Raw genomic sequence first — 26,851 nt, 5'->3', positions numbered from 1 at the left:
AGTGCTATGGGGCTCCTAAAGCAGTGCACTACAATATTTTATAGTTAAAGTACATAAGTATTAAACTTGTTCCCTTGGTTTCAGGAATTTGTGTAAAAAAACAAAACGAAAAAAAAAACAATCATATTTGGACTTCAAGTGGAATCAGTACAGTATTAATAGCAGTCCCTCTTCGTTGCAAGCCTTTCAATGGGGGAGGATTGAGTTGGACAGGGAGTTAAGTAGGTGTTCTTGTTCCCTTAGTTTCAGGAGTTTTTGTAAAAAAAAAAAATAATATTTGGACTGCGAGTGGATTCAGTACAGTGTTAACTGCAGTCCCTCTCCAGTGCAAGCCTTTCAATGGGGACGGTTGAGATGGGCAGGGAGTTAAGTAGGTGTCCTTGTTCCCTTGGTTTCAGGAGTTTTAGTAAAAAAAAAAAAAAAAAAAAAAAAATATTTGGACTGCAACTGGATTCAGTAGAGTATTAACAGCAGTCCCTCTACATTGCAAGCCTTTCAATGGGAGCGGGTTGAGTTCGGCAGAGAGTTAAGTAGGCGTCTTGCTACCTTGTTTGGCTATGCAGCACCACTCTATAAGCATATTACATTATATGCATCTCTATAAACAAGTGTCCTACTTCTGTAGATAACTATGCAGCAAATATCTGGACTTTGTGCAAAATTTGCTCCTACCCCAAAGCATACAGATGTTAATGTGCTGATTACGTCACTATTCACCTAATCGTCTTTATTAAATTCTAACCATGATCCTGTTCAGTTTAAGTGTAATTATGACCTGTGCCCACAAGAAAAGTTCAGACAGTTAGACTACCAATGCAACCAAGGTGCAGCCATTAGTACCAAACTATCCATATTGTAAGTCTGGTCTGTGTATTATTTAAAATGACATTATGCACAGGTGTCATGCCATAGTTAACTAAATGGGCTAAACTGCACAACAGGTGCTGTAGGGCTTTAAATCAAGAATGGAGGAGCATCTATTCAAAATGATGGCCACAATTCAGAGAAGTATCTCCAGCAGCATTATCTAGGTAATACTGTTTTGCCCATTAGTGTAAGAGCAATATTCTGTGATTGAAAAACATGATTATACCACCATGAGTAGCATTTTGTTAGCATATGATTGCCATGTCTCTGAATGTAACACCAGTTACACTTCATGCTCACTTCCATATATACTCACATGCAAACATATGCACATAGACATGCAAATTGACAACACATATCATAATCGTCATCATCAACCACTTCTTTCCAATTATTCTAGATGGGGTGTGGGTGTCGTGTTAACTGTCGCCAACTCTCTCGATTCAGTGCCACACTCCTGCCTTCTTCGACATTCATGCCTGACTGTCGCAGGTCTTCTTTCACACAATCCAGCCACCTCTTTGCTAGATGCCTTTGTTTTCTCTTACCTTCTTCCTGTCTGTCCCAAATCTTCTTCATTAGATTGTCTTCTGATTTTCTGCAAATGTGCACAAACCGCGGTAATCTGTTCTACTTGATCTTTTCTGCAGTTGGAGCTACTTTGGCTTCTGCTATGTCCTCATTTCTTCATCTGGTCCCACATTGTGCATCCTGCCACCCATCTCAGGCACTTTATTTCCATCACCTCTAGCTTTCTCATCTGCTCTGTCTTTACTGCCCAAGTTTCTGTACCATACAGTAGTACTGGTCACACCACTGCTTTATAGACCTTACTTTTCAGCTTTTTTGAGCGTTCTTCTGTCATACAGTACACCTGACACTCTGTCCAGTTGGCTGTAGCCCCACTGTTTCTAGCTTTGACCTCTTCATTCAAACTTCCCTTCATGTCAACCACCCATCCAAGATACTTGAAGCTATTAACCTGTTCCACTACTTTCCCTTGTACCTCAATTCTCAGCTTCTTCTGATTTCCCCAATTTGCTGCAATTACCACTGTCTTATATATGCTTAGTTTCCTCCTCTGTGCCTTCAATTTTACATTCCATTCCCCATCCTTTGCTGAGTTGTTGCTCAGAGTCTGCCTGTAATGCCATATTGTCTGCATACAGAAACTTTGTTGATCTGTCCCCTCCAACCTGTTTGCTAATGTAGTCTATCACCAGTATGAACTGCATTGGGGTCAGAGCTGAAGCCGGGTCCATACTTTCTCTCACTGAGTACCCCTCTGTGAGACCTAATACTATTCATATGTGAGTCACTGTGTCCTTGTACATAGTGTGCACTAATTCTACCAATGTTTCTGGGACTTTGAACCACCACAGGACTGCCCAAAGCAGCTTTCTTGGGACCTTGTCATATGCTTTCTCCAAGTCTAGGAATGCCCAGTTGAACCGTTTCCTTATCTCTAGCTTCTTTTCACCCATCCATCTTACTGGGAATATCGGGTCGGTTCCATCCATCTTACTGCGAATATTGGGTCAGTTGTGCTGCAGCCTGATCTGAATTCAAACTGCTCATCTCTCATCTTATTTTCTACTACTCTCTGTATCCATTTAACAATCACCTTCTCCAGAACTTTCATGCAATGTGACAGGAGTTTCATATCTCTGTTGTGGGTGTCTCCTTTGTTCTTATACGCAAGCATGAGTATTGTTATTCTCCAGTTATCTGGGATACACCTTTCTCTCCACACTGCTATCAGTACCCTCAGGATCCATTTCTCCCATATCTCACCCAGCATGTTTATCATATCTGCTGTGACCTCATCTGAGCCTGCTGCTTTCCCTGACTTAATTTTCCTAAGTGTTATTCTTACTTCTTCTAGGGTGGGCTTCTCTTCTTCTCTCCATGTGGGCTGTATCTGGGGCAGTACAGCTTCTGTGGGGATTTCCTCATCCAGAAGCTGCTAGAAATACTACTTTCATCTGCCTTTGCTGTCCTGTGGACTAGTGAGCAGGTTGTTGCTGGCATCCATTATGAAAATGTCTGACTATCTTCTTTACCTTTCTTTCTTTGTCTTGCACATGATATAGTTTCTTTGTGCCACCACTGAATCACTTTCCAGAAGCTGCTAGAGTGCCTCTGATGCCCTTTTGCTTGCTGTTGCAACTCCTTTCATAGCTTTTTGTTAACCAACCAGTATTTCTTCCTAGCCTGGTCTGTCTTTTCTTTCCCCCACTTTTTTCTCCACTCTTTCTTTCCTTTGATGACTTCCTGGACTTCTGCATTCCACCACCAGCATTTCTTATGTACCTTATTTCCATACCTGGCTTGGCCACATATCTGTTCTGTATTCCTAACAAATGCTGTTTTGTGGCACTGCCATTCTTCTTCAGCTCCACCAATTTCCTCCTCTTCTTGGCTGCTAAAGCCCTGAGTAATTCCTTGAGCTGTTGTACTTTATCTCCAGTCAAATTCCAGGTCTTCAGCCTGGTCTCTGTTGAACTTAGAGGCTTCTTTGACCTGATTGTTTCACTGGGGATGACTTTGCAGTCACTGATTCCATTGTGCCCTTTCTCTACTAGGAAGAAGTCCACCTGAGTTGCATGTTGGCCACTCTTGTATGTAATCTTGTGACTGTCTTTCTGAACCATGTATTACTATTGGTTACACTTCATAATCTCGAATTACTGAAATCTCGAAATTCAGTAACCTGAGACCATGAAGTCTAAAACCAGAATGCCGAAAGTGCATAAGAGCGAATTTGAATATGTCAATTTCGTGCTTAAGCATTTCCGGTGCGGCGCGTGTATTGTTATGGTGCCTGAAATTGCAGGTGAGCAAGTGTTTGTGTGTGTTTTTGTAAGTTGTATGTGTGGGTAATGGTAGGGAGGTGTAAGTGTGAGTGTGAATGTGAGTGTTGCATTTGTTGGTGTCTGTGTATCTGTTGTGTGTACTTGTGTGCGAGCGAGTGGAGGATGGCGTGGTGTGAGGTTTTTTTTTTTCATGTTATGTGCGACCTCGGAGTTGGTATATATAAGTAGGGTTGGGTGTGGGGGGCACAACCCCCCCCCCCACATGGGAGGTGCAGGTGGACCTGCCCCCCCTGCTTATCTGTAGTGTAGGGTTGTCTTGTTTGTTTGCTGTGTGTGGAATGGTCTGTGTGTTTTGTGGTGTATGGTGTATGGTGTATGTATGTTCATGATTGTGTGATTCAGGATAGTGGTTTTTGGTTTTGTGAATGGTTCGACTTTATAGTTTCGGGTTACTGAAATTTGGGATTTCAGTAATTCGAGATTATGAAGTGAAACCATTACTATCAAGTCATTTGCCAGATAGAAGACTAAAATGACCTCTCCTTCTTTATTTCTGTTGCTACACCTATGTTGACACTTATGTTGACTCAGGCAGTCCTCATATCCTGTTTTGTCTGTCCAGATATGTGCATTTAAGTTACCCCTTCGCAACGCCATTTCATGTTGTCTTGCTTTATCTAGTAGGTCCTGCACCTGCTGTCTGAATGCATTCTTTTCCTCACCACTACAACACTGATGTGGTGCTGTGGGGCATAGGCTGAGATCATGAACACTCCCTGATCCTTTCACTGGAGTCTGATTGCTATGAGTCTGTCAGATATCCCTCACTGCCTTCTGAACCCAGTCCCTCAGTTCAATTTCACACCATTTCTATCCTGTATTCTTCCAGAGTAGTAAATTCTGGATCCCAAGCCAAGTATCTTTTCTGCCCTTCCATCTTGTCTCTTGGATACATAGGATGTCCAGCCTTCTCAGTGCCATTATGTCATCCACTTTGAAGCTCCATTGAATGGCTAGACCTGCCATGGCACGCAGTCTGTGATCCATGTTCTGCTATCTTGCAGAAACAGAATATCACAGTAGATGCTAAAGTGGGTGGTCTATACAACTATCCCCCTATAGGGCACAATGTAGAATCTGTGCTGCTGCACACAGCTCCATTTGTTGGTGAGTTTGAGATGGGAACACACAACATTTTGTTTTTTGGGTTTTTTTTCAGAGGTGAGAAGAACCTCCCAGAGACACAGAGAGAACATGCAAACTCTAAACAGGAATTGGCCAGAGGTCAGGATCGATCCTTGTACCTTGTGCATCTGAGGTGAAGACCTTAACCGTTATGCCAACTGTCACACGCTCACTGACATTCAGACAGTTGTAGTCAGGCCCCTACACACACACACACACACACACACACACACACACACACACACACACACACACACACACACACACACACACACCTGCATGTACAGTCTCTCTCTCTCTCTCTCTCTCTCGCACACATGCACAGATACACAGTCACATATACACACTCAAATTCAGAAAATTGCAATCAGGCCTCACGGGTTTTCACCAAAGGTGCGACTGTCATGCTACATCCAGTGCCTTTGTATACCTGTAGCAATATAGCTGAATCAGCCAGGAATAATGTGCAGTGCAATCCTGCTGCAAACAGGGCAGTCTAGTGTGTTATGGGGTTCAGAGGCAAATACTAGACTGTCATTCTGCAGACTGTCGCAAACCTAGTCAATAACGAGTGTCAGAATCAAACCCTTTATCTTGTATCTAAAATAAAGACCATAAACATTATGCCAACCCCTCTACAGATAAATTATTCTGTTTTAACTAATCTATGCACACAGCCTAGGTGGCAGGTAGGCTGTACTTTTTAACCTTTATTTCCCAGTTATTTTCAACCATAATATACTCCTGCTCCACCAGTCTAGGTGGCGCACAGACTGTGCTACTTACTGTATGCACACATCTAAGTGTCAGGTAAGCTGTGATACTTAATCTATACACACAGCCCAGGTGGCAGATAGGCTGTGCTATATGATCTAGTCACACAGTCTAGGTGGCAGATAGGCTGTGCTGTGTAATCTAGTGCACAGCATAGGTGACAGGAAGGCTGTGCTACTTAACACTTGCACATAGCTTAGGTAGTAGGTAGGATGTGCCATATAAACTGTGCACACAGCCTAGCTGGCAGGTAGGCTGTAATATATAACCTAGGCACACAACCTGGATGGCAGGTAGATTGTGCTACTTAACCTATGCAGACAGCCTAGATGGCAGGTAAGATGTGCTACTTAACATATGCGGACAGCCTAGGAGGCAGGTAGGCTGAGCTTTATAACTTAGGCACACAACCTAGATGGCAGATAGGATATGCTGCTGAACTTATGCACAAAGCCTAAGTGTTAGGTAGGCTGTGCTATTTAACCTATACGTACAACCTAGGTGGCAGATGGGCTGTAATGCTTAACTTATACACACAGCCTGTGTGTCACATAGGCTGTTCTCCTTAACCTAACCTATGCACAGAATATATGTGCTGGTAGGCTGTGTTACTTAACCTATGCACACAGCCTAGGTGGCAAGTAGCCTGTGCTACTTAATCTGTGCACACAGCCTGGGTGGCAGGTAAGCTAGTTTACTTAACCTATGAGAACAGCTTAGGTGGCAGGTAGGCTGTGCTACTTAACGTCACACAGCCTTTGTGACAAGTGAGCTGTGCTACTTAGGTTTTACACAGAGCCTATGTGGCAGGTAAGCTGTGGTCCTTCCCTCATCTGGCCATTTTAACTCTTAGCCTAAGTGGCATGCTGCATTTAAATTTTTAACTCATAAACTAGGTTGCAGGCTGCACTTTCAGTTAATTTCCTGACACAACCTATGAAAATAATAAAGTATCTTCTTCTGTTGGAGCTTCTACTTTTTAATTAAGTAGAATGCACAGGATTTCCATCATAAGCAGCATTTAGACTAGAGTAATTATTTTCCCCACCTTTCTACCTTGCCCTAATAGAACACAAAAGACATTATTACATTACTTACTGCCATAGATTCCTACCATACATATCTCTCCATTTTACTGTCTCTGTCACCCTTCAGGTACCCTGCTATATTATCTATTACACCTCTAACATTTCTCTATCCACACTCTTTCTCTGTCTTTGCAAGTTATAACCTCAACTCTTTTGCAAACTCATAAGGCCAGTTATTATAGGTTCATAGGTTCATAGGTTTATACTAGGCTATCTGCCCTAAGGCATTTATAAGCCTAGCCCAAATTATTGTGGCTTACGCCACCCCTTATATGAAAAAAATACTGTGCCCATTAGTTTGTTGTGCCTCTGTCCAGCAGTGACCCAGAGATGATTCCCGGGGTAAACCTACGATCTCCCATCCACAGGTCTAGATTTCTCTTGAACAGAGTCAGCGAGGTGCTCTGCCTCACATGGACCGGGATTTTATTCCACAGCATAGGGAGTCTCTGAGTGATAAATCTATCCCTCCAGCACGTCCTATTTATATCCGTGCTAAGGTTTAAGTCGCTTGCTCTAGTGGTTTTGGTGGATTTGGATTTTTGAGGTGGAGCATGTCCATTAATTCGGGTTGGACATGGCCTTGTATGTCAGGCACATGTCACCTCTGAGCAGACGGTATGCGACTGAATAGAGCTGGAGTTTCTTCAATCTGGCAGCATATGACAGATTTTGGAGTCCCTTTATCCTTTTGGTGAGGAACTTTTGGGGTCTCTCCAATTGCTGCAGATGTCGGGTGAGATACATCCCGAATGGGGCATTGTACTCGATCATTGGTCTGATAAGTGAAGAGTACAGGGGAACAATGACCTCACTAGATCTGGATGTGAATCCCTTCATGATCAGGTGGGCAATGTAGAAGGTCTTTCTAACCACTTTAGCAATGTGAGTGTCAAAAGAAAGGCCACTGTCAACCTGGGTCCCCAGGTCCCTGATAACCTCTTCTGTGCTTAGTGGATTGCCACCTATATGGTAGCTTGGGGTTACCTTGTTTTTCCCGAAGGGTATGACTATACATTTTTGGCGTTTAACTTCAGGCCATGGCTCTGGCACCAGCTATCTGTTTCCGTGAGTCCCTTCTGAAGGATATCAGTGTCCGATGCACTTTCCACTATGGCCCAGTTTGCAGTCATCTGCAAACTTTGTCAGCCAAAGTCCTCCCATGTTGGCCTGTACTTCTGAGAAGTAGATGCCAAACAATAGGGGCCAAGGACCGAGCCCTGTGGGACACCACTTGTGACCGGCTTGGAGTCTGACACAGCGCCAGCAACTCTAACCCTGTGGGTTCTGTCCTTAAGCCAGTTTGCAACCCATCTTGTGACATATGGGTTTACATTTAAGCTGGTAAGTTTTTCTACAATACCCGAGTGGGGTATTGTGTCGAAGCCTTTGCAAGGTCAAGGTAGGCTGTATGGACTGCCTTTCCTCATCAATGGCCTTGGTGACTATTTCAAGAAGTCGACCAAGTTCAAAAGGCATGATCTTCCCTTGACAAAGCCAAACTGGGTCGGGTCCAATGTCTGCAAGTCCCCTATATCTTTGTTTATGAGCTCCATTATGATCCTCTCCATAGCTTTGCAGACTAGACTTGTTAAGCTTATGGGGCGGTAATTACCAGGGTCCGTGAGGCGCCACCTTTGTGGAGTGGGACCACAGTTGCCGTCGCCACTCCTTGGGCACGTATCCTGTGGTAAGGCTGAGATTAAACAGCTGCCTTATGTGCGGGTTTAATTCCTCATTTAGCTCGTGTAGCACACAGCCGGGGACACCATCCGGTCCCATTGATGCTGTGTTTTTAGCTTTAGAGAGAGCAGCTTTCACCTGCGCATTTGAGATGTCCGGGAGGCTACACTCGGCTGGGATAGTTATCTCTCCTTTAGGGGAGAGGGGTGAAGTTTGCACTGAACCTGTCTGCCAGTATGTTGGCAATGTCTGTGGGTTCAGTGATTTTGTATCATTTTGGACTAATTCTGAGCATATCTGTGAGTTTCCACCCAGGTTCCTAACATAGCTGAAAAAGGCCTTATGATTGTCCTTTGAATCCATGGCAATTTTTCTCTCAAAATTGGCCTTAGTTGATTTTATGAGTGCTCGTAATTTTTCACTAATAATGATCAGGGGTGACTTCCCTTTTATGGATTTTGTTCTATCATGTAATAGCTTTCTCCTCTTATTGTAAAGTTTGTTAATGGCTGGGGTCCACCAGACTGGACGTTTGCCCTTTGTGGAAAGAGTCTTGGTTTTATTTGGGATTGCCTGATCCATGCAGTCCTGGAGGTGTTCATAGAAGGCATTTGTAAGGGCTTCCGCAGCTTGGGTTGTGGTTTCCTCTGACTCAGGGGCCTTGAAGGATACCACACCAGTCTTGAGTAGTGTGAAGTTTGCTTTAGAGAAGTTCTTCACTATGGTCTTTTTGTTTGGGGTGGGGCGGGATGTGGATTTCCAGTGAGATTAGTTTATGATCAGATCTCACCAATGAGGGATATACTTCGGTGTGGAGCATTTTGTCCCCATGTTTGTGACAATGAGATCTAGTATATTTTCTCCTCTCGTGGGAACAGTGACTAGCTGTTCCATGGCATTTGAATTTATGAACTCCAGGAACCGTTGGGCTAGAAAGTTAGGGCTTGAGTAATGTTCCCAGTCTATATTCGGGTAGTTGAAGTCACCTAATATGATGGTGTTTGGAGATACATTTATACCCTCCAGTGTCTTCAGGAAGGCTGTGTGGGGTTCCTGAGTTTGAGAGGGTGGCCTGTAGCATGCTACAATTTGTAGAGCAGTTTTGCCTATTGTTAGTTGCACCTGGATGGTTTCCAAGCTTCATGCGTTGCCACCAACCTGGAGGTGTGAGTATCCTTTATGAATATGGATACACCCTCCTTTTGTGGAGTGGTCCGGGTTTTGGGGCCGGAACGCATGATATGAGGTAAAACCTAATAGTGCCGGGTGCTCTCAGGAGCCTTGAACCAGGTTTCAGTTACAGCACAGACATCGATGTTCTCCATACTGAGAAGGGCCTCGAGTGCGTGCATTTTGAGATTTAGACTTCTGGCATTGAGCAGCATTACCCTCAATTTCTTCCCATTTTTGTTTTCTAGGGTGGTAGGTTTAGAATTTGAGCCTTGCCTAAAAAGGCACTATGGGGTGGCAAGAGCCTTAGCCAATATCCGGAATCCCAGGGTGACAGGTGCAAGCCGTCCCTTGAAGCAGCGTGGCTTGTCAAGCATGTCATCCCAGGCAGACAGACACTGGATCCCCTTTGAATGACACCAGACATTAAGCCAATTGTTAAAGCTGATCATCTTGTCTCTATATTGTGGCATCATTCTTGGTGAAGGAAGGATACTGCTCAGGGTTAGGGTCATACCTGCCTGGGCTACATAATCAGAGAGCTCCTCTATGTCTCTTTTCATGCAGTCCAGGGAGGTACGTCTCAGGTCGTTCACACCAGCATGGACAATGACTGTGTCATATTTGTACTTGCTGTGGAGTGACCCAGTGCTTGTGTTATGTGGCGGATTATAGCGCCCGATAGGCAGCTTACTGTGACCCTCTCCTTGTTCAGCCTGGTGAGTGGGACGTCAGTGTGTCTGACTATGGAGTCACCTATGACAAGTATGTTTGGTGTTGTATTTGGCCTTAAGGGCTGTGACTGCTTTGCACACTGCTTTTGTGGTTTATGTGTTGCTTGTGGGGTGTCTTGAGGTAGCAGTTGTTTGGGTGTCTGCTTTGGAGGCCTCTGCTGTTTAGGTAAATTTTACTCAGAGCCTCCGAGTATGTATTTGTGTGTTTATGTGTTTGATTCAGTGGAGTGGTAGCATTATGTGAGGCTGGTTTTGTGGTGTGTGTAGTTGCCTTCTCCTCCTGTCTGGTCTTGCCAGTCCTGAGTTGAGAGAGCTCAGCCTCCAGTTTGGCTAAATAGCTGCATCTCTCGCAAGTATTTGTGTTATGTGGGAGGAGGAGAGGGTTGTCTGTGTACATGAGGCAGTTATAACATTGCCTCAAGATTCCCAGATTCACCAGCTGGACCGGAGAGGAGATTGACAACTGACCTTTGGACATGCTAGAATAATATTGGGAAATCCTTAATTGAAAACAAGGGCCAGTGGGGAGTGAGGGTGTAGTGCTTTTAATTTTTAGTGCTGACTTATATAATTGCTTTAGTGAGCAAGTGCCAGGTAACTTGAGTGCAATGTGATACAAGTAACTAAATGCAAAAAGCGACAAACAGTAACTTTCTTTCAAGTGAAACAAGGAAATAAGTACAGTAAGCAATGCAGATATCACTAGTGATCCACAGAAGCTGAGAAGTTGCGTATTAGGTGAATTAGCTTCCAGGGAAATAACAAGCAAACAAACAACAAGTATATAAACAAAGCTAGATTCAGTAGGCCTGGATCTAGTCTATGATAGAGCAAACAAGGTGAACCAATTTCAGTAAGATACAGTTCAAATATTCAGGCACCATAAACCTTTAACCAGAAAATTCCCAGCTCAGAAGGGCAGAGTCCAGCCTCTTCTCCCACAAGAGTGCAGTCCACGAACCTTCTTAATGTAAAATAACTGGCCTGAAGCCCAAGTGCCTAAACCAGAACTAATACACTTGGACACTGGGCTCTCAATCAGCAGTTCCCAACTTAGAAGGATGAAAGCTACCTGTCCTGCCACCACAGTGCTTGCCACAAACCTTCCTAATGTAAAACAACTGGTCTGAAGCCCAAGTGCTTAATCCAAAAGACTTGAATGATAGCTACACTTTAATCAAGTTACAACCAAGCAGTAATAAATACCATTGAATACTTTAGAGAATGTCTGGATTAGTGCTCAAGTTACACAAACAAAGCTAGATCCAGCAGGCCCGAATCCAGTCTATGCCACAGCAAACAAGGCGCACCAACTTCAGTAAGAAACAGTTCAGATATGCATGCACTATAAGCCTTTAACCAGAAATTCCCAGCTCAGAAGGGCAGAGTCCAGCCTCTCCTCCCACAAGAGTGCAGACCACGAACCCTCTTAATGTAAAATAACTGGCTTGAAAGCCCAAGTGCTTAAACCAGAATTAATACACTTTTAGAATAACAGACACTGAGCCCTCAATCAGCAGTTCTCAACCTAGAAGGATGTAAGCTACTTGTTCTGCCACAACAGTGCAGACCACAAACCTCTCAGTGCAAAACAACTAACTGGTCCGAAGCCCAAGTGTTTAAACCAAAAGGCTTAGAATGAGTTACACCAAGCAGTAATAAATACAATTGAGTATTTTAAGATGATGCAAAAGTAAAAAGAAGTAGGTAAAAACACAAGTACAGTAAAAGCAGATGAAATTTTTTTTTTTTTTTTTTTTTTTTTTTTATTAATCTCTCAACACTTTCCCTAGCATTCCATCTTACTCTTTTGTCTTCAGTTTAGCCATCATTTAAAGGTACTTTCTCTCTTTCACATTCATGTCAAGCAGCCTCCAACGGAACTCAGGCCTGCCACTGGAAAATAAGAATGCACAGTCTACTGAATGCAACAGCAATAAACTTATGCTACTAGGGAGAAATTTCTATTGCAATCCATACTTCCACAGAGGTCACCAATCATCATCTCAAAAACTAAAGATATTTTCTAAAAACTGCACTGTCTCCTACTCAGACCTGTACATTCAGGAGATATTCAGTCAAACCCAGGCCCCCACAATTCAGTCATCGATTACAGAACCCAATCACTATCATATCACAACTAAAGACTTTAAATTGCTTGCCATAATGCATGCAGTCTTAATAATAAATGGACCAGTCTTGAAGCATGGCTGGTAACAGAAAATCCTCATATTCTTGCTATATCAGAAACCTAGCTGAAGGGTGATTGCTGTGTTCTTTTTTTTATACAGGACAGCTATTTTATATATATATATATATATATATATATATACAGAGAGAGAGAGAGACCCTAGTTTTGGTGGCAGTGGTTCAACTGTTGTTGTTGTTGTGACTTTCGGCTTTTCCCGGTTAGGGGTCGCCACAGTGGAACTCCGGTCCGCTAATAATCGGCAGTGGATTTTTACATACTGAGTTGCCAGCCCTGATGCACAACCTTCAACGAAGGTGCACCCATTTACGCACATCTTCACGCAGAAGACGCTCTAACTGAGAGTCGAACCGGACAGCGTCTTACTGTGAGGTGACAACTGTAATCTGAAGAAATACTTCAGTTACAGTTGTGGATAGCTCGCTCATACTGCAGATGTGAGTCTGAACTGGGTACTCTCTCACATCACATTAGGTGGGAATACTCACCTGTCTGTCTCTCTTTTGCATAAACTGCTGCGACATATGTTTCCTAAAGCCATGCATAAGAACACAGTCATTTTTGGTGATTTCAGTATCAATGCCATTGGGAAAGGGTCTCTGCCTCTGAACTAATGTTGCAGCAATTTACCCTAAACCAAGTACAACAGGCTAAATACGAGAACTGACTGTAGCACTTCACTTGACCTACTGATGACCAACATACAAAATAGGTGCATTCACACTGACAAATACTCCCAGTGCTCTGAGTGACCACTCACCCATTAAATCCATTTGGTCATTCAGAACATATAAAAGGCCTCTTCAAATAATTGAAGGAAGATATTTCCCTAATAATATGCAACAAAATCTCCACATCCTATTCATTGCTATAGGTTTGACTCCTCTGTATAATATGACTGAACCCACCCCAGTTTAGAATTTTTTCAACACAAAACAGACCACACTTCAGGATACACTGCACCCCCCTGTGACACCCCTGCACTGGCTCAGTAATCAAGGAGCCTCAATCCCCACCACTGGCAATAGATAAAGGATGTACACTCTGGTAGGATGACAAGTACACACACACAGTAAAGTTCAATTTCCCTTAAGAGCACACAGAGAACACAGTCAGTCTGGGGCTGGTTTCTAGGTTCATAGGTTCATAGGTTCATAGGTAGGTACTAGGCTATCAGCCCTGGGGCCTATATAAGCCTAGGCAAAAAAGTTCCCTGGCTTTCGCCACCCAAGAAAGTTATTTTCCTATGCCTCTGTCTAACAGAGCCACAGAAGTGATTCCTGGGGTAAATTTCCTATTTCTCATCCAATTGTTGAGATTTTTCTTAAAGAGGGCTTATGAGGAGCTTTGCTTGACATGAATGGGTAGTCTTTTCTAGGGCATGGGAAGTCTCTCGGACAGGAATATATCCCTCCAACATGTTCTATTTACTATGGTGGCAAGGTTTAGGTTCTTGGAGCATGTGGCTCGGAGGGTTTGGGGTTTCTTTAAGTGTAGCATGTCCAACAGGTCTATGTTTGACATGGCTTTGTATGTTAGGCAGAGGTCACCTCAGAGTAAGCGATAAGCAATGGAGTAGAGCTGGAGTTTTTTGGGATGGTCTGCGTATGGCATCTGTTTGAGACCTGTAATACTCTTAGTGAAGTATTTCTGTGGCCTTTCTAGTTGTAGTTGTCTTGCGAGGTACATTCCAAATGGGGCATTGTACTCTATAATGAGTCTGATGAGGGATGAGTAGAGAGGAACAATGACCTCTTTTTTTCTGGAGGTGAACTCCTTTGTGATGAGGTTTGCCACATGGAAGGATGTACTGACTACTGTGGTGATGTGATTATCAAAGGAGAGGCTACTGTCCACCTGTGTCCCAAGGTCTCTTATCACACTTTAAGTGCTTAGTAGGCTACTGCCTATGTGGTAGTTGAAGGGTACAGTGTTTTTCCCAAAGGGAATGACAATGCACTTCTTGGCATTGAGCTTGAGGCCATGACTTTCACACCAAGCATCAGTCTCAGTGAGGCCCCTTTGTAGAATATCCACATCATTAGGCGATTCTGTTATGGCACCTAGTTTGCAGTCATCTGTGAACTTCATTAGCCAAAGACCTGCTGTATTAGCTTGGACTTCTGAGAAGTAGATGCCAAACAGGAGAAGACCCAGGACTGAGCCCCATGGTACTACACTTGTCACTGGTCTGAAGTTGGATTTGGAGTTGGCTATTTTCACTGTGTGGGATCTGTCAGTGAGCCAGTTGGCCACCCATCTTGTGACATAGGGATTTATACCCAGTCTAGTGAGTTTATCTATAATTCCAGAGTGGAGGATGATGTTGAAAGCCTCGGCGAGGTCAAGATAGGCTGTGTGTACCACCTTACCCTCATCCATTGCTCTGCTGACACCTTCAAAGAAGTCAGTCAGGCTTAGGAAACATGACCTACCTTTTACAAACCCAAACTGAGTAGAGTCCAGAGTTTGGAGGTTACCTATGTCCTTGCTTATAAGCGCCAACATAATATGTTCCATAGCCTTGCAGACCAGGCTCATCAGGCTGCTGGAGCGGTAGTTCCCAGGGTCCGTGGTGGTATCCCCTTTGTGGAGTGGGATAACTGTCACTGTGCACCATTCAGTAGGCACAAAGCCTGAAGTGAGGCTATGATTGAACATGGTAGTTAGGTGGTGTGCCAGTTCATTCTGTAGTTCATGCAGAATGCAGCCTGGGATGTTGTCTGGTCCCATGGATGCTGTGTTATTGGCTTTGGAGAGTGTGGTCTTTACTTGTGCAGCCATGATTACAGGGGCTTTGCATTCTTTTGGTATAGTGATGGCCCTTTGGGCGGTTGGGGGGGTGATCTTTGCACTGAACCTATCTGCCAGGATGTTGGCAGCATCAGTTGGTTCTGTATATCTAGTGCCATTGTGCTGTAGCTCAGAGCAGATATGAGTGTCACCATTGAGATTCTTGACACAGCTGTAGAATGCTTTGTGGTTGTCTTTAGAATCAGTGGTGATTTTATTTTCATAACTAGTTTTGGAGGATTTTATGAGGGATCTCAGCTTCTTACTGAGGCTGACCAGGGAGTTCCTGCAATTGGGCAATTTTACTCTTTTTTGCAACAGCTTCTTCCTTCTGTTGTAGAGTTTGTTTATGGCAGGGGACCACCAGATTGGATTCCTTTTTTTGGAGGATAGCGTCTTAGTTCTTTTACACTCATATGTATTCATACAGTGCATTTGTATATAATTCAACAGTCATACCTTTATTTTCCATCTGTATGGGTGTCGTGAAGCTTGACACTTCTGTCTTGAGAAGCATGAAGTTGACTTTGGAGAAGATTTTTTCTGGTGGTTTCCTTAATGGGGGGGGGGGGGGGGATATTGATGTCTAGGGTGATTAGCTTGTGGTCAGATCTGATCAGCAAGGATTTGACCTCTGGCATGGGACATCGGTTGCCCATATTGTTAATGACCAGATCCAGGATATTGCTGCCCTTGGTAGGGATATGGACAAGCTGATCCAGGGCTTTGCAATTTATGAATTCCAGAAAGCGTTGAGCAAATGAATTAGTTGGTTGGTTTCTCCCTCTTTCTCCAGATCCCCAATAAGAGTCCCCATGGGCACAGCTATAGGGTTGAGATCTCAGCTGAGTGGTCAAGCCAAAACCTCCAGCACCCTGTCTGCCAACCAATGCTTTATGTCCCTGCCCAAGTAGCTGACACACACACACCTGGGAAAGACTGGCACAGGTTTACTAGCTATGCCCCCTTCTGCCCAGACTATAAGGTAGTTATCACTGCCACTAACTACTATTACCATCTACTCTAGGCCCTTAACAAAGGGTGTCTAGTCCTACTGTGTAATGTTACTATTAATCCAAATTGTAGTTTTGACCAAGCGCCAGGCTATTAGGAGTGGTCTGTACAGTGTCACCAAATATATATGCAAGTACTCTAATAGCTTAAATATTTCTCACAAATATCAGCCACAGAGATAGATTTAAATATATTTAATAATAAATAATAAAAGAACAAGGCAATACTCAGTCAATTAACACACTAACTATAGAGTTCAAAATCACTGGAAATATTTTAAAACAAAAGTGCAAGACAGTCTCAAATAAATACAGAAAACATCTAAACTAATATTTACTATATTCCTATATACATACATATATATATATATATATATATATATATATATATATATATATATATATATATATATATATATATGTAAGAGATACTATGCCCTAAATCTTACAGAGCAGTCCAAGTGCAGATGGTGATGATGAATGGATGTTCTTGCTAGGTACAAGACAAGATACAAAATGCCCAGTCTCTCTCTGGGAGAGTTCTTAAATTAATATCCAGTATTACTGCTAGGTTAGCTTGGATGACATCACTTTTTGTCAACTGATTTTCAGTTCCCAAGCTAAAACCCTCAGTGTTCAACATTTAACATCTCTGTGAAAATACATAGCCTTTAGGTGTTTGCAAATGCTAGAAGGCATAAAGCAATAAAACACTTACAAAACAATGCAGAAGGAACCCTATTTCTAGACATCCTGTATCCTTGTTGCATTGAAACTAACTTGTATAACACAGTATTAAAATCATTTAATTTTAATGTATTTTCTTGAAGTTTTGTAAGTTAACACTGTATGTTGCAGTTTCTACTATTAAAACATACATTTGCATAGGTGTACAGTTTATATACATTTCTATTCTTTACAAGTAGGGTACACTGTGGACACATCCTTGAAGATCAGTACTGTACAAACCTTGTTCAACACACACTTCTGTACCAGTAGTTTAACATACACATAACATAGTTCTGTATAAATCACATCAATATTCACAGATGACATTTAATTATTTGCAAAATTTCCAGCTAGCTGGGCTGGCAGCATTTCATTTTGTCACACCCCCTACAAAAGTAAGGCTTAGAAAACAGTGTTGTCCATGTATTTCAGTGGATATTAAAAACAAAATTAAAGCCAGAGAATCAGACTGGAAGAACTGCAAAAGGATTCCCAAGAATACAGAGCTACACCATACTTTTCTGAATTTAATGAAAGAAGCAAGAATTGCAACAAATACTCAAAAGCCCTGTACCTTGTACCTTAGACATAAACAGGGAGCATTCAGTTTTGTAAATAAATAGAACACTTAATAGGGACATTAAATAACTCATCAGCTACCAAGAAAAAATCCTTAATACCTAATCATTCATCCTTTGCTAATGAATATGCTCACTTTTTGCAGTGCACCACAACTAACATAACTAAAGCCTTTCCAACAGTTTATTCCCCACCAATAAAATTTGAAAACATTTTATATAAGAAACTAAACATGTTAACAGCTATGGCCTGTTATGTGATGCACAGCATGGCTTTCCCGATGTCTTTAGTACCTTTACTTCCCTGGTAATGGTCACTGACACCATTTATTGCAACCTGAATAAGGGACTTATTACTGCAAGTTTATTTGCTGACATGACAAGGGCTTTTGAATTTGTCAGGCATACCCTTTTTGTCAACAGACTAAAAAGACTCAACTTTGGAGACAACACTATCTGCTATTTTTGCAACTATCTAAAAAACAGAACCTTCCAAGTCCATACCAAAGTCTCATTCTCTGCTGCTGGTAAGCTTAATGCAGGTGTAACACACTGGTCTGTCCTAAGTCCTCTACTCTTTTCTCTCTTTGTTAATGATCTCCCCCTAGAATTACCAATTTTTAAATTAACAATGTATATAGATGATATGCTGCCCTTGCAATCCAGTACTGGTCGTACTGACCTGCAGACTAAGTTATAGGACAATTTCACTCAGATATGCACCTGGTTCATTACTAATAAACTACTAATTAACCCCAAGAAAACAGGTGTCATGGTCTTTGCGTCAGCCATGAATTTACCCACTATTCCTACTATTCTCTTAATAAATCTCGATGGGAACAGAACACCTAATATCATGGAACAGAGGTAACTAGCCCTAATTTACCACACACACAGATTCTGCAACTAGTAAAGTCCTTGCTCCATTAAAAGTGTTTTGCAATATCGGTCACCTCCTTTCACATGCTGCTGTCAAGGGCCATTGCTAAAAGTATTTTATTTTTGTATTTTATTGCCCAGACCTTTGAAGACGGGCTTACTTTTCAGCATACAGCCCATAATACTCAGATGCACTGGAACAACTAGTCACCTCTCCCACTAGGGGAGATAATATACTAGACCTGATCATCACAAACATGCGGACAAAATGCTCCACACCGGAAGTATACCCCTCACTAGTGAGATCTGACCACAAACTAATCACCTTGGATGTACATATCCCACCTCCACCCCCAGCACAAAATACCATTGTGTAAAACTTCTCAAAAGCAGACTTCACTCTTCTTAAGACTGAGATGGTATCCTTTAAGACCACTGTGCCAGTGGATACCACATCCCACAATGCCGAATCCTTCGCAAATGCTTTTTATGGACATCTCCATGAATGCATGGATCATGCAATCCCAAACAAATCCAAGTCCCTCTCCACCAAAGGTAAGCATCCTGTCTGGTGGACCTCAGCCATAAATAAATTGTATAACAAAAGAAGAAAGCTGCTGCACGTCAGAGTAAAATCCCATGAAGGGAAAACATCTCTGATCAACATTAGCAGAAAACTACATTCTCTCATAAAAACATCCAAGGCCAACTTTGAGAGAAAAATCGCTAAGGACACTAAAGATAACCACAAAGCTTTCTTCAGCTATGTTAGAAACCTGGGTGGAAACCCTCAGATATGCTCAGAGTTGGTTCACAGCAACATAAAATACACTGAACCCACAGATATTGCCAACATTCTGGCTGACAGGTTCAGTGCAAATTTCTCCCCTCCTTCACCCCCAAAAGAAGAAATACTTATCCCAGCTGAATGTAATCTCCCTGTCATCTCAGATGTCCAAGTGGGAACAGCCCTAAACAAAGCAAAAAACACAGCATCAATGGGACCTGACGGTATCCCGGGTTGCATGTTACATGAACTCCAAGAGGAGCTAAACCCACACATAAAAATGCTATTTAACCTTAGCCTTACTTTGGGATATGTACCTGAACACTGACGTACAGCAACAGTGGTCCCACTCCACAAGGGGGGTGCCTCTACAGACCCTGGAAACTACTGCCCCATAAGCTTAACCAGCCTGGTCTGCAAAGCTATGGAAAGAATCATTATGGAACTCATAAACAGAGACATAGGGGACCTACAGACACTTGACCCCACCTAGTTCGGCTTTGTAAAGGGCAGATCCTGCCTTTTAAACCTGGTTGACTTTTTCGAAACAGTCACTAGAGCCATTGATGAGGGCAAAGCAGTCCATACAGCATACCAGGACTTGGCTAAGGCCTTCAACACAATACCCCACTCAGGCATCATAGATAAGCTCAACAGCTTAAAAGTAAACCCTTCTGTCACTAGATGGGTTGCAAACTGGCTAAAGGACAGAACCCATAAAGTTAAAATCGCTGGAGCAATGTCAGACTCAAAGCCAGTCACAAGTGGTGTCCCACAGGGATCTGTCCTGGGACCCCTCTTGTTCGGCATTTATTTCTCAGATGTTAAAGTAAACATGGGAGGGCTGTGGCTGACAAAGTTCGCAGATGACTGCAAACTAGGTGCCATAGTCGATACACCAGCAGACACACACATCCTACAAAAAGGCCTCACAGAAATGGACAACTGGTGCCGGAGTCACGGCCTTAAACTAAATGCCAAAAAATGTATAGTCATCCCCTTTGGGAAAAACAAAGTACCCACAAATTATCACATAGACAGCAACCCACTGAGTATGGAAAAAGTAATCAGAGACCTATGGACCCAAGTCGACAGCGACCTCTCATTTGACACCCACGTTGCCAAAGTGGTTAGAAAAACATTCTGCCTTGCACACCTCATCATGAAGGGATTCACATCCAGATCCAAGGATGTCATTGTACCCCTATATTCCTCCCTCATCAGACCCATGATTGAGTACAATGCCCCATTTGGTATGTACCTCACCCGGCATTTGCAACAGCTGGAGAGACCACAAAAGTGCCTCACCTAGAGGATCAAAGGTCTCCAACATATGTCTTATTCTGCCAGACTAAAGAAACTTCAGCTCTATTCAGTAGCATACCGCCTGCTCAGAGATGATCTCTGCCTGATGTACAAGGCCATGTCCTTTCAGGACCTGATGGACATGCTCCACCTCAAAAAATCCAAATCCATCAGGACCACGAGAGCTAAAGACTTAAACCTCGGCACAAGTATGACCTTGACATGCTGGAGGGAGAGATTCATAACCCAGAGGCTTCCCATGCTTTGGAACAGGATCCCAGTTCGTATTAGGCAGAGCCCCTCACTGACTCTTTTCAAGAGAAATCTTGATGAGTGGATGGGAGATCGTAAGTTTACCCCAGGGGTCACATCTGTGTCACTGCTAGACAGGGGCACAGTAAACTAATTCTATTATATAAGGGGACCTTCATTGTGTCACTACTAGACAGAGGCACAGTATTCTAAATTTATTCTGTACAATTTTTGTACCATTTCATGTGGTGGCAAAAGCCACATCACTATGGCTAGGCTTACAAATGCCCCATGGCAGATAGCCTAGTACTATACTATGAAACTAACTATGAAACTATAATACAGACTGCTGAGAATAAAAATCTGCAATTTCATTCTATTTTCAGACTCCAAGATATACCATTGCAATTTGCTAAAAAAAAATCAAATGGCGTTCAGTGCATTAAAGAGCTACTTTTTCTTCTAGGCACTTTAATTTATAAGGTGCTAAAACATAGTTACTGCCCTCCTTTAAGAATGAAACCACCTTTACAGGATAACCTTCATATACTCAAGTACACAGGATGGCAGTTTCATTGTACTGCACCCACCACTTAAAAGTGCTGTAGGTGAGAGAGCTTTCTGTAAATTGGGGCCTCCTACTGCATATATACATCAATAATCTAGAAACCATTAAAAGCTTTAAAAATGCACTTAAAGAGTATCCCTTGCAACCTAAAACTGCCACAGTAAGAAGAGGTAGGCAACTTATCATCACATATTATGAATACTGGTATACATTTAATAAACTTTTCTCAGCCTCTTAATGTGGCATATTGTACACACATAATTCACACACATACAGGACTTTATGTATTATATGTATGACTGCACTGTATTCTATGTACTTCTTAGGTTGCATTTTGCATTCTGAGAGGGTATGTGTATGTTCTTTTACATATAGTCTCTGCACAGCATTTCTTCAAATGTAAATCATTTCAAGAAGAGAGATGTTTACAGTTGTGCTTTTATTGCAGTGCTGTGTTTACTCATGTTTAAGGAAATCAATATAATATGTGAAGGGTATTTGATAGAAATGAAGTGCTCCTTTTCACTATACTGTTTCTTAAATGAATTCAATAAATGTTTAATAGGCTTGCAAAAGTGTTATGGTCTTATTACTTTAGAGGCCTGGTACATTATAAATCGTTCTGAAAGTTATGATTGTACTTTTTCACTCTTTCCTTCACACATCAAGAGGAACTCAGCAGTGCAGGCATGATTAGCAAGTATCCCTGCCAAATGGCAGATGTTTGAAATTTATTGTATAACAAATACTTTTGGCTCATACTTTTTTCTAAGCCTTCTTTTTCCCAGATGATTAAACAGCTGCTATGCAGAGTTTTTTTTAAGTGTCTGACATGCAAACTACCATACTTTTGTTTTTCTGTAAAATTAACATTTTTTTATTTAACTCAATTAACTCAAAATGCATGTCTAAAAAATTCTGTTTTCAGCTCAACCTCAGCCTCTTCCAAAGCCAAAAAATTTTGCTGTAGAAAATATTGATGGAGAAACTGACAAGTTGCAAAATGGCCATGCAGCTCTGAGTAATGGGAAAGGAATGCACAACGGGGTCACACATGGTGATGCAGAACATAGAAAACATTCAGCGCCAGTTTCTGAAAAAATGCACAGAAAACTTCAGTCCAGTCTCTCAGTAAGTAGTGACAGCAGTAAAAGAAGCAAAGCAAGTTCGAATTCACAAAAGCCTGGAACATCTCCTGAAGGTATGTACAATGCCATCATATATCGTCCAGAGTATACTGTTTCTGCTATTCTAGCTTTAAAAAGAAGACAGAATTTTATACCAAACAAACAGAAAACACCTGTTTTCTGCAAACTGTTCATTAAGAATGTGGAATGCAATACCTTGTTTTCATTGGCAGTTTTCCTGTTACCCATTTTAACAGCAGGGTGGACCCAATATACAAGTAAAGTGAGACGTGTTCAAAGACAAAAATTTCATGACAGGCTTCAAGGCAATTAAAATAGTTTACAATCTAGAGTTCACACTACCTGACCCTTCTGATTCATGTCTACACTTCATGTAACAAAACATCTTTAACTGCATAATCATTTGCAGTGACCTGCTATGTGGCCAAAGATGAAATCTGCATATGTAGCGTCCTTCTGTTTTTTAATTTTCAGTTGCAGTATTGATTAGTATTATCGCCTTTTCATTTTCAGAACTGGGAAATATGTGAAGTGGTAACCTTGGGTATTTATTCTTCCGGGTTCTATAACAAAGGTTACCATGAGAAAAATGAAAAAAAAAAGGGTATGACAAAACAATAAGTGTTCCAGTAGCATTCTGGAGATTCTGTTTTTTAAGTAAGCAATAACCCACGCCTGGGTGTGGGTAATGCTGGATTTACCCACGGTTGGTGTGGTTTGGTCATGACCGCGAAGCCCGAGTGATCAAACAAAGACAACCGTGGGTAAATCCAGCATTACCCACACCCAGAAGTGGGTTACTGCTATTATACAATGACATTATTTAAGAAAAAAAATACTTACTTTTCTTAAATAATGGCATTGTATAATGCCTCCGTGCTGCCCCTCTGCAGCTGTCCGACATCCTAGGGCAGTTCTGATGTACTGTGCATGCGTATGCTTACGCAGTACATCAGAGCTGTGTGTAGAGGATACAACGGAGAAAGGAAGATCTCCGTTGCTTTTTTAAAGCTGTCACTCTATGTTAAACTCATTTAACATCGTGAGACAGCTTTAAAAAAAGCAACGGAGAAAGGAAGATCTCTGTTGCTTTTTTTAAGCTATCTCGCTATGTTAAATTCGTTTAACATAGCGAGATTACAGCAACGGAGCTCTTCCATTTTCCATTGCTGCCTGACACAAAAAAAAGTAAAGACTTATACTAATGGAAAAAGTCCAGGTGATTGGACCTTTTCCCATTAGTATAAGTTGGATTTACAACGAGCACGCTGACCAATCAGCGTGCACGTTTTGGAATATTAATGGGGGGGTCATTCCATAATTAAGCAATAACCGATGATGTTGGTGTGGTATATCAAAGATTTACCTACAATTGGCATGGTTTATTCACGAGGGTGAAGCATGTCGCAGGATGGTATGATCCTGGCATTGAGCAGTGTGTTACCAGTACTGAGGATGATGTCACTATAAGAGTAAAAGGTGACTCATGTTTAACAGTTGGCACTATTTCTGATGTCATTCTAAGGGGACCCAATATTTGTCAGCTTGGGAGGACATGGTTAACACCATATTGTTATACCAAGGCTGGTTTACACCTGTCCCCTCTAAGTTTTCAAATACTTATTGAAATTTTATCTACCCCATAGCACCTTTTTTGGGCAATGCCAAATTGACAAACCTATCAACATAGCAAAATCAACTGGAATGAATCTCATCATGTTACTGCTAAATGCCAGGGGCCTAAATAAAAAACACACTCCCTACATACCCTGTTCATACTCGAGAATATAGGTATCTGTGTAGTTAATGAGACTTGGTGTAAAGAGCAGAGAGTACTGTTGCTCTTCTTATGTGCATTAAGAAGATGTTGACGATCCGGTGCTCGTTTAAGTAGTTTATTGTACAGAAGTACATCGGGTGAATGGCAGGAACATTAAACTTAAACAAACCATCTAACTAACTGACTGACTACGTACTTGCATGCTCGCGCTCTGGCTGCTCACTCAAAGTGGCACTCTTGCTTTCACCTGCTCCGTACTTACATGTACTGCTCACCCACTGGAAAGCTTCTTAAAGGAATATCACACACACTGATCTACAAGTACTCTGGCAGTGCCTTCCACACTTTTAGACCGGTAACTGCACACATAAGTGGAGGTGTTTCAATATAACATCAGTAACAAGCATACCTCTAGGCTGGTCAGATAGGATGATGTACTGGAGTTCCTCTGTGAACAGATCAACATAGACAAAATTCTGTACAATATCCTAGCCAGCTATTGGTCACCCTTCATGTAAGAAACCCAACATGCATACTTGGACCTGCTGGAGACACTTACTATCCATACTAAAACCCTACTCCTAAGAGACTCTAATTACTCCTCTATAGACTAGGAATTCTACATGGCCTTATATCTACAGCACAAAGATTCATGGACTTTATAAATGCAAGCAACCTTGGCCAAATAGTGAATATGCCTACTAGAGGCTCCAACATAATGGATCCTGGACTCACAAATATTGGACAACTCTGCATGCCCCAGTGTTTCAACCTCCCTGGTAAGGCCCAACCATAAAACTGCCTCATTTGAAATTAAAATCAACTCCATAACCTCAGTAAAACCAGTAAAAGTTAGGAACTTTTCCAAAGCAAACTGCCTTTTATTAAGTGATGGTTTCTCAATATTCACCACCCCTCTGAACCCCAAGAACACAGTAGCCTATGCTGAATCGCTCTTAGAAACTCACTGGCTACAAAGAGGCTGCTGTCCTTACCAGAAATAAGCCAAGGACTAGCCTAGAAACTCAAATTAAATAGGATATTCAACATAAGGAAAAATATGTCAAAAACCAGGAAGGCTTATTCCCATAAAGATAAAACCTCTCATCAAACTAAATAGGCAACTAAGAGGGCTGAATAGGTCTAACAAAGCCAATTGTGAGGGTAAGACAGGCTTCTAAGTGAAATAACCTTAAGATCTTTTTCAGCTATGTCAGAAACCTCAAGGACAGCACATAGAAATGTGCTGAAATGGTGGTTAATGGTGCCACATAAACTGATTCTGGCGATGTAGCAAACCTGTTAGCTGACAAATTCAGTTACAACTTTACTCTTGGTATCAACACCAACCATCCCCCAAGAAATACCCTCAAACATAACTCCTCCAAATATAACTATGGAGCATGTAATGGCTGTGCTTATTAAAGCCAATAACACAGCCTCAATGGGCCCCAATAACATCCCAGGATGCCTTCTGAACAGTGTAAAGTACAACTTATCATGATCCCTGGAGTCACTATTTAAGAATAGTCTTAAAACAGGGCTTTGTGTCACAAGAATGGAGGACTGTGATGGTCACCCTCCCTCCTTCATAAGGCAGGACCATCAACAAATCCTGGAAACTACAGGCCCATTAGTCTGACTACTCTTATTTGCAAAGTCATGGAAGAAATTATCCTGGAATTTATCGACAAGGACACAAAAGTCCTCTAGACACTTAATCTATCCCAGTTTGGTGTTGTCAGAGGAAGGCAGAACCTGGTAGATTTCTTTGATAAGGTCGGTAAGGTAAAGTATTAGGGTAAAGTGGTACGTATTACCTACCTAGTTCTGGCTAAAGCATTTGTTGCAATAACTCACATCAGCATTGTCAAAAAACTAACAGAACTAAGTCTAAACCCCTTTATACCATGCTGGATAGCAGTAGGTGACTCACTGATAGTACCACGTAATTAGGATCTGAGAGGACACCTCTACAAAAAATGGCTGGTCACCAGTGGAGTCCCCTAGGGCTCTATGCTGGGTCAGCTCTGCTTTGGCATCTATTTCTTCAAAGTCAAAGTCAATGGTAGAGGCCTCTGGCTGACCAAGTTTGCAGATGATAACAATCTGAATGACCCCCAATACACCCTTCAGAAAAGTCTAGCACAGACAAAAGCTTGGTGTCTTACAACTCAAAACCATTATAGTACCTTTTGGAAAGTCAGCCACTCTAGATAACTACTTCATCAATATAACACTCTAAGTGCTGATTCATTAGTTAGGGATCTGGGAACTCATAAAATAGTAACCTAGCCTTGGACCAACATGTGCCCAAGGTAATGAAAAATTCCTTCTATGTTGCTCAACTTTTAAGTAAGTGCATGGCATCTAGGTCCAGTCAGATCACTTGAGCCACTGTACGTAACCCCCATCAGACCCATCATAGAGTATAATGCCTCCTTCAGTATGTATCTGACCAGACACATGCAGCAACTGGAGTGTCTAGAAAGG

General features: G+C 42.0%; 1 protein-coding gene across 1 annotated transcript in view; it reads left to right on the top strand.

The window, feature by feature from the left end:
• MDFIC (MyoD family inhibitor domain containing) overlaps positions 1–26,851 on the top strand; it is a 302,611-nt gene that overhangs the window by 214,118 nt on the left and 61,642 nt on the right. Inside the window, exon 2 of the mRNA XM_044088698.1 lies at positions 22,359–22,631. Within this exon, the coding sequence (XP_043944633.1) occupies positions 22,359–22,631 (273 nt within the window). The remainder of the gene's footprint in view (positions 1–22,358; positions 22,632–26,851) is intronic.

The sequence above is a fragment of the Protopterus annectens genome, chromosome 11.part0, assembly GCF_019279795.1.
Source record: "Protopterus annectens isolate FY-2018-M chromosome 11.part0, PAN1.0, whole genome shotgun sequence".
NCBI lineage: Eukaryota > Metazoa > Chordata > Ceratodontiformes > Protopteridae > Protopterus > Protopterus annectens.
This window is presented reverse-complemented; position numbering and strand designations above follow the sequence as displayed.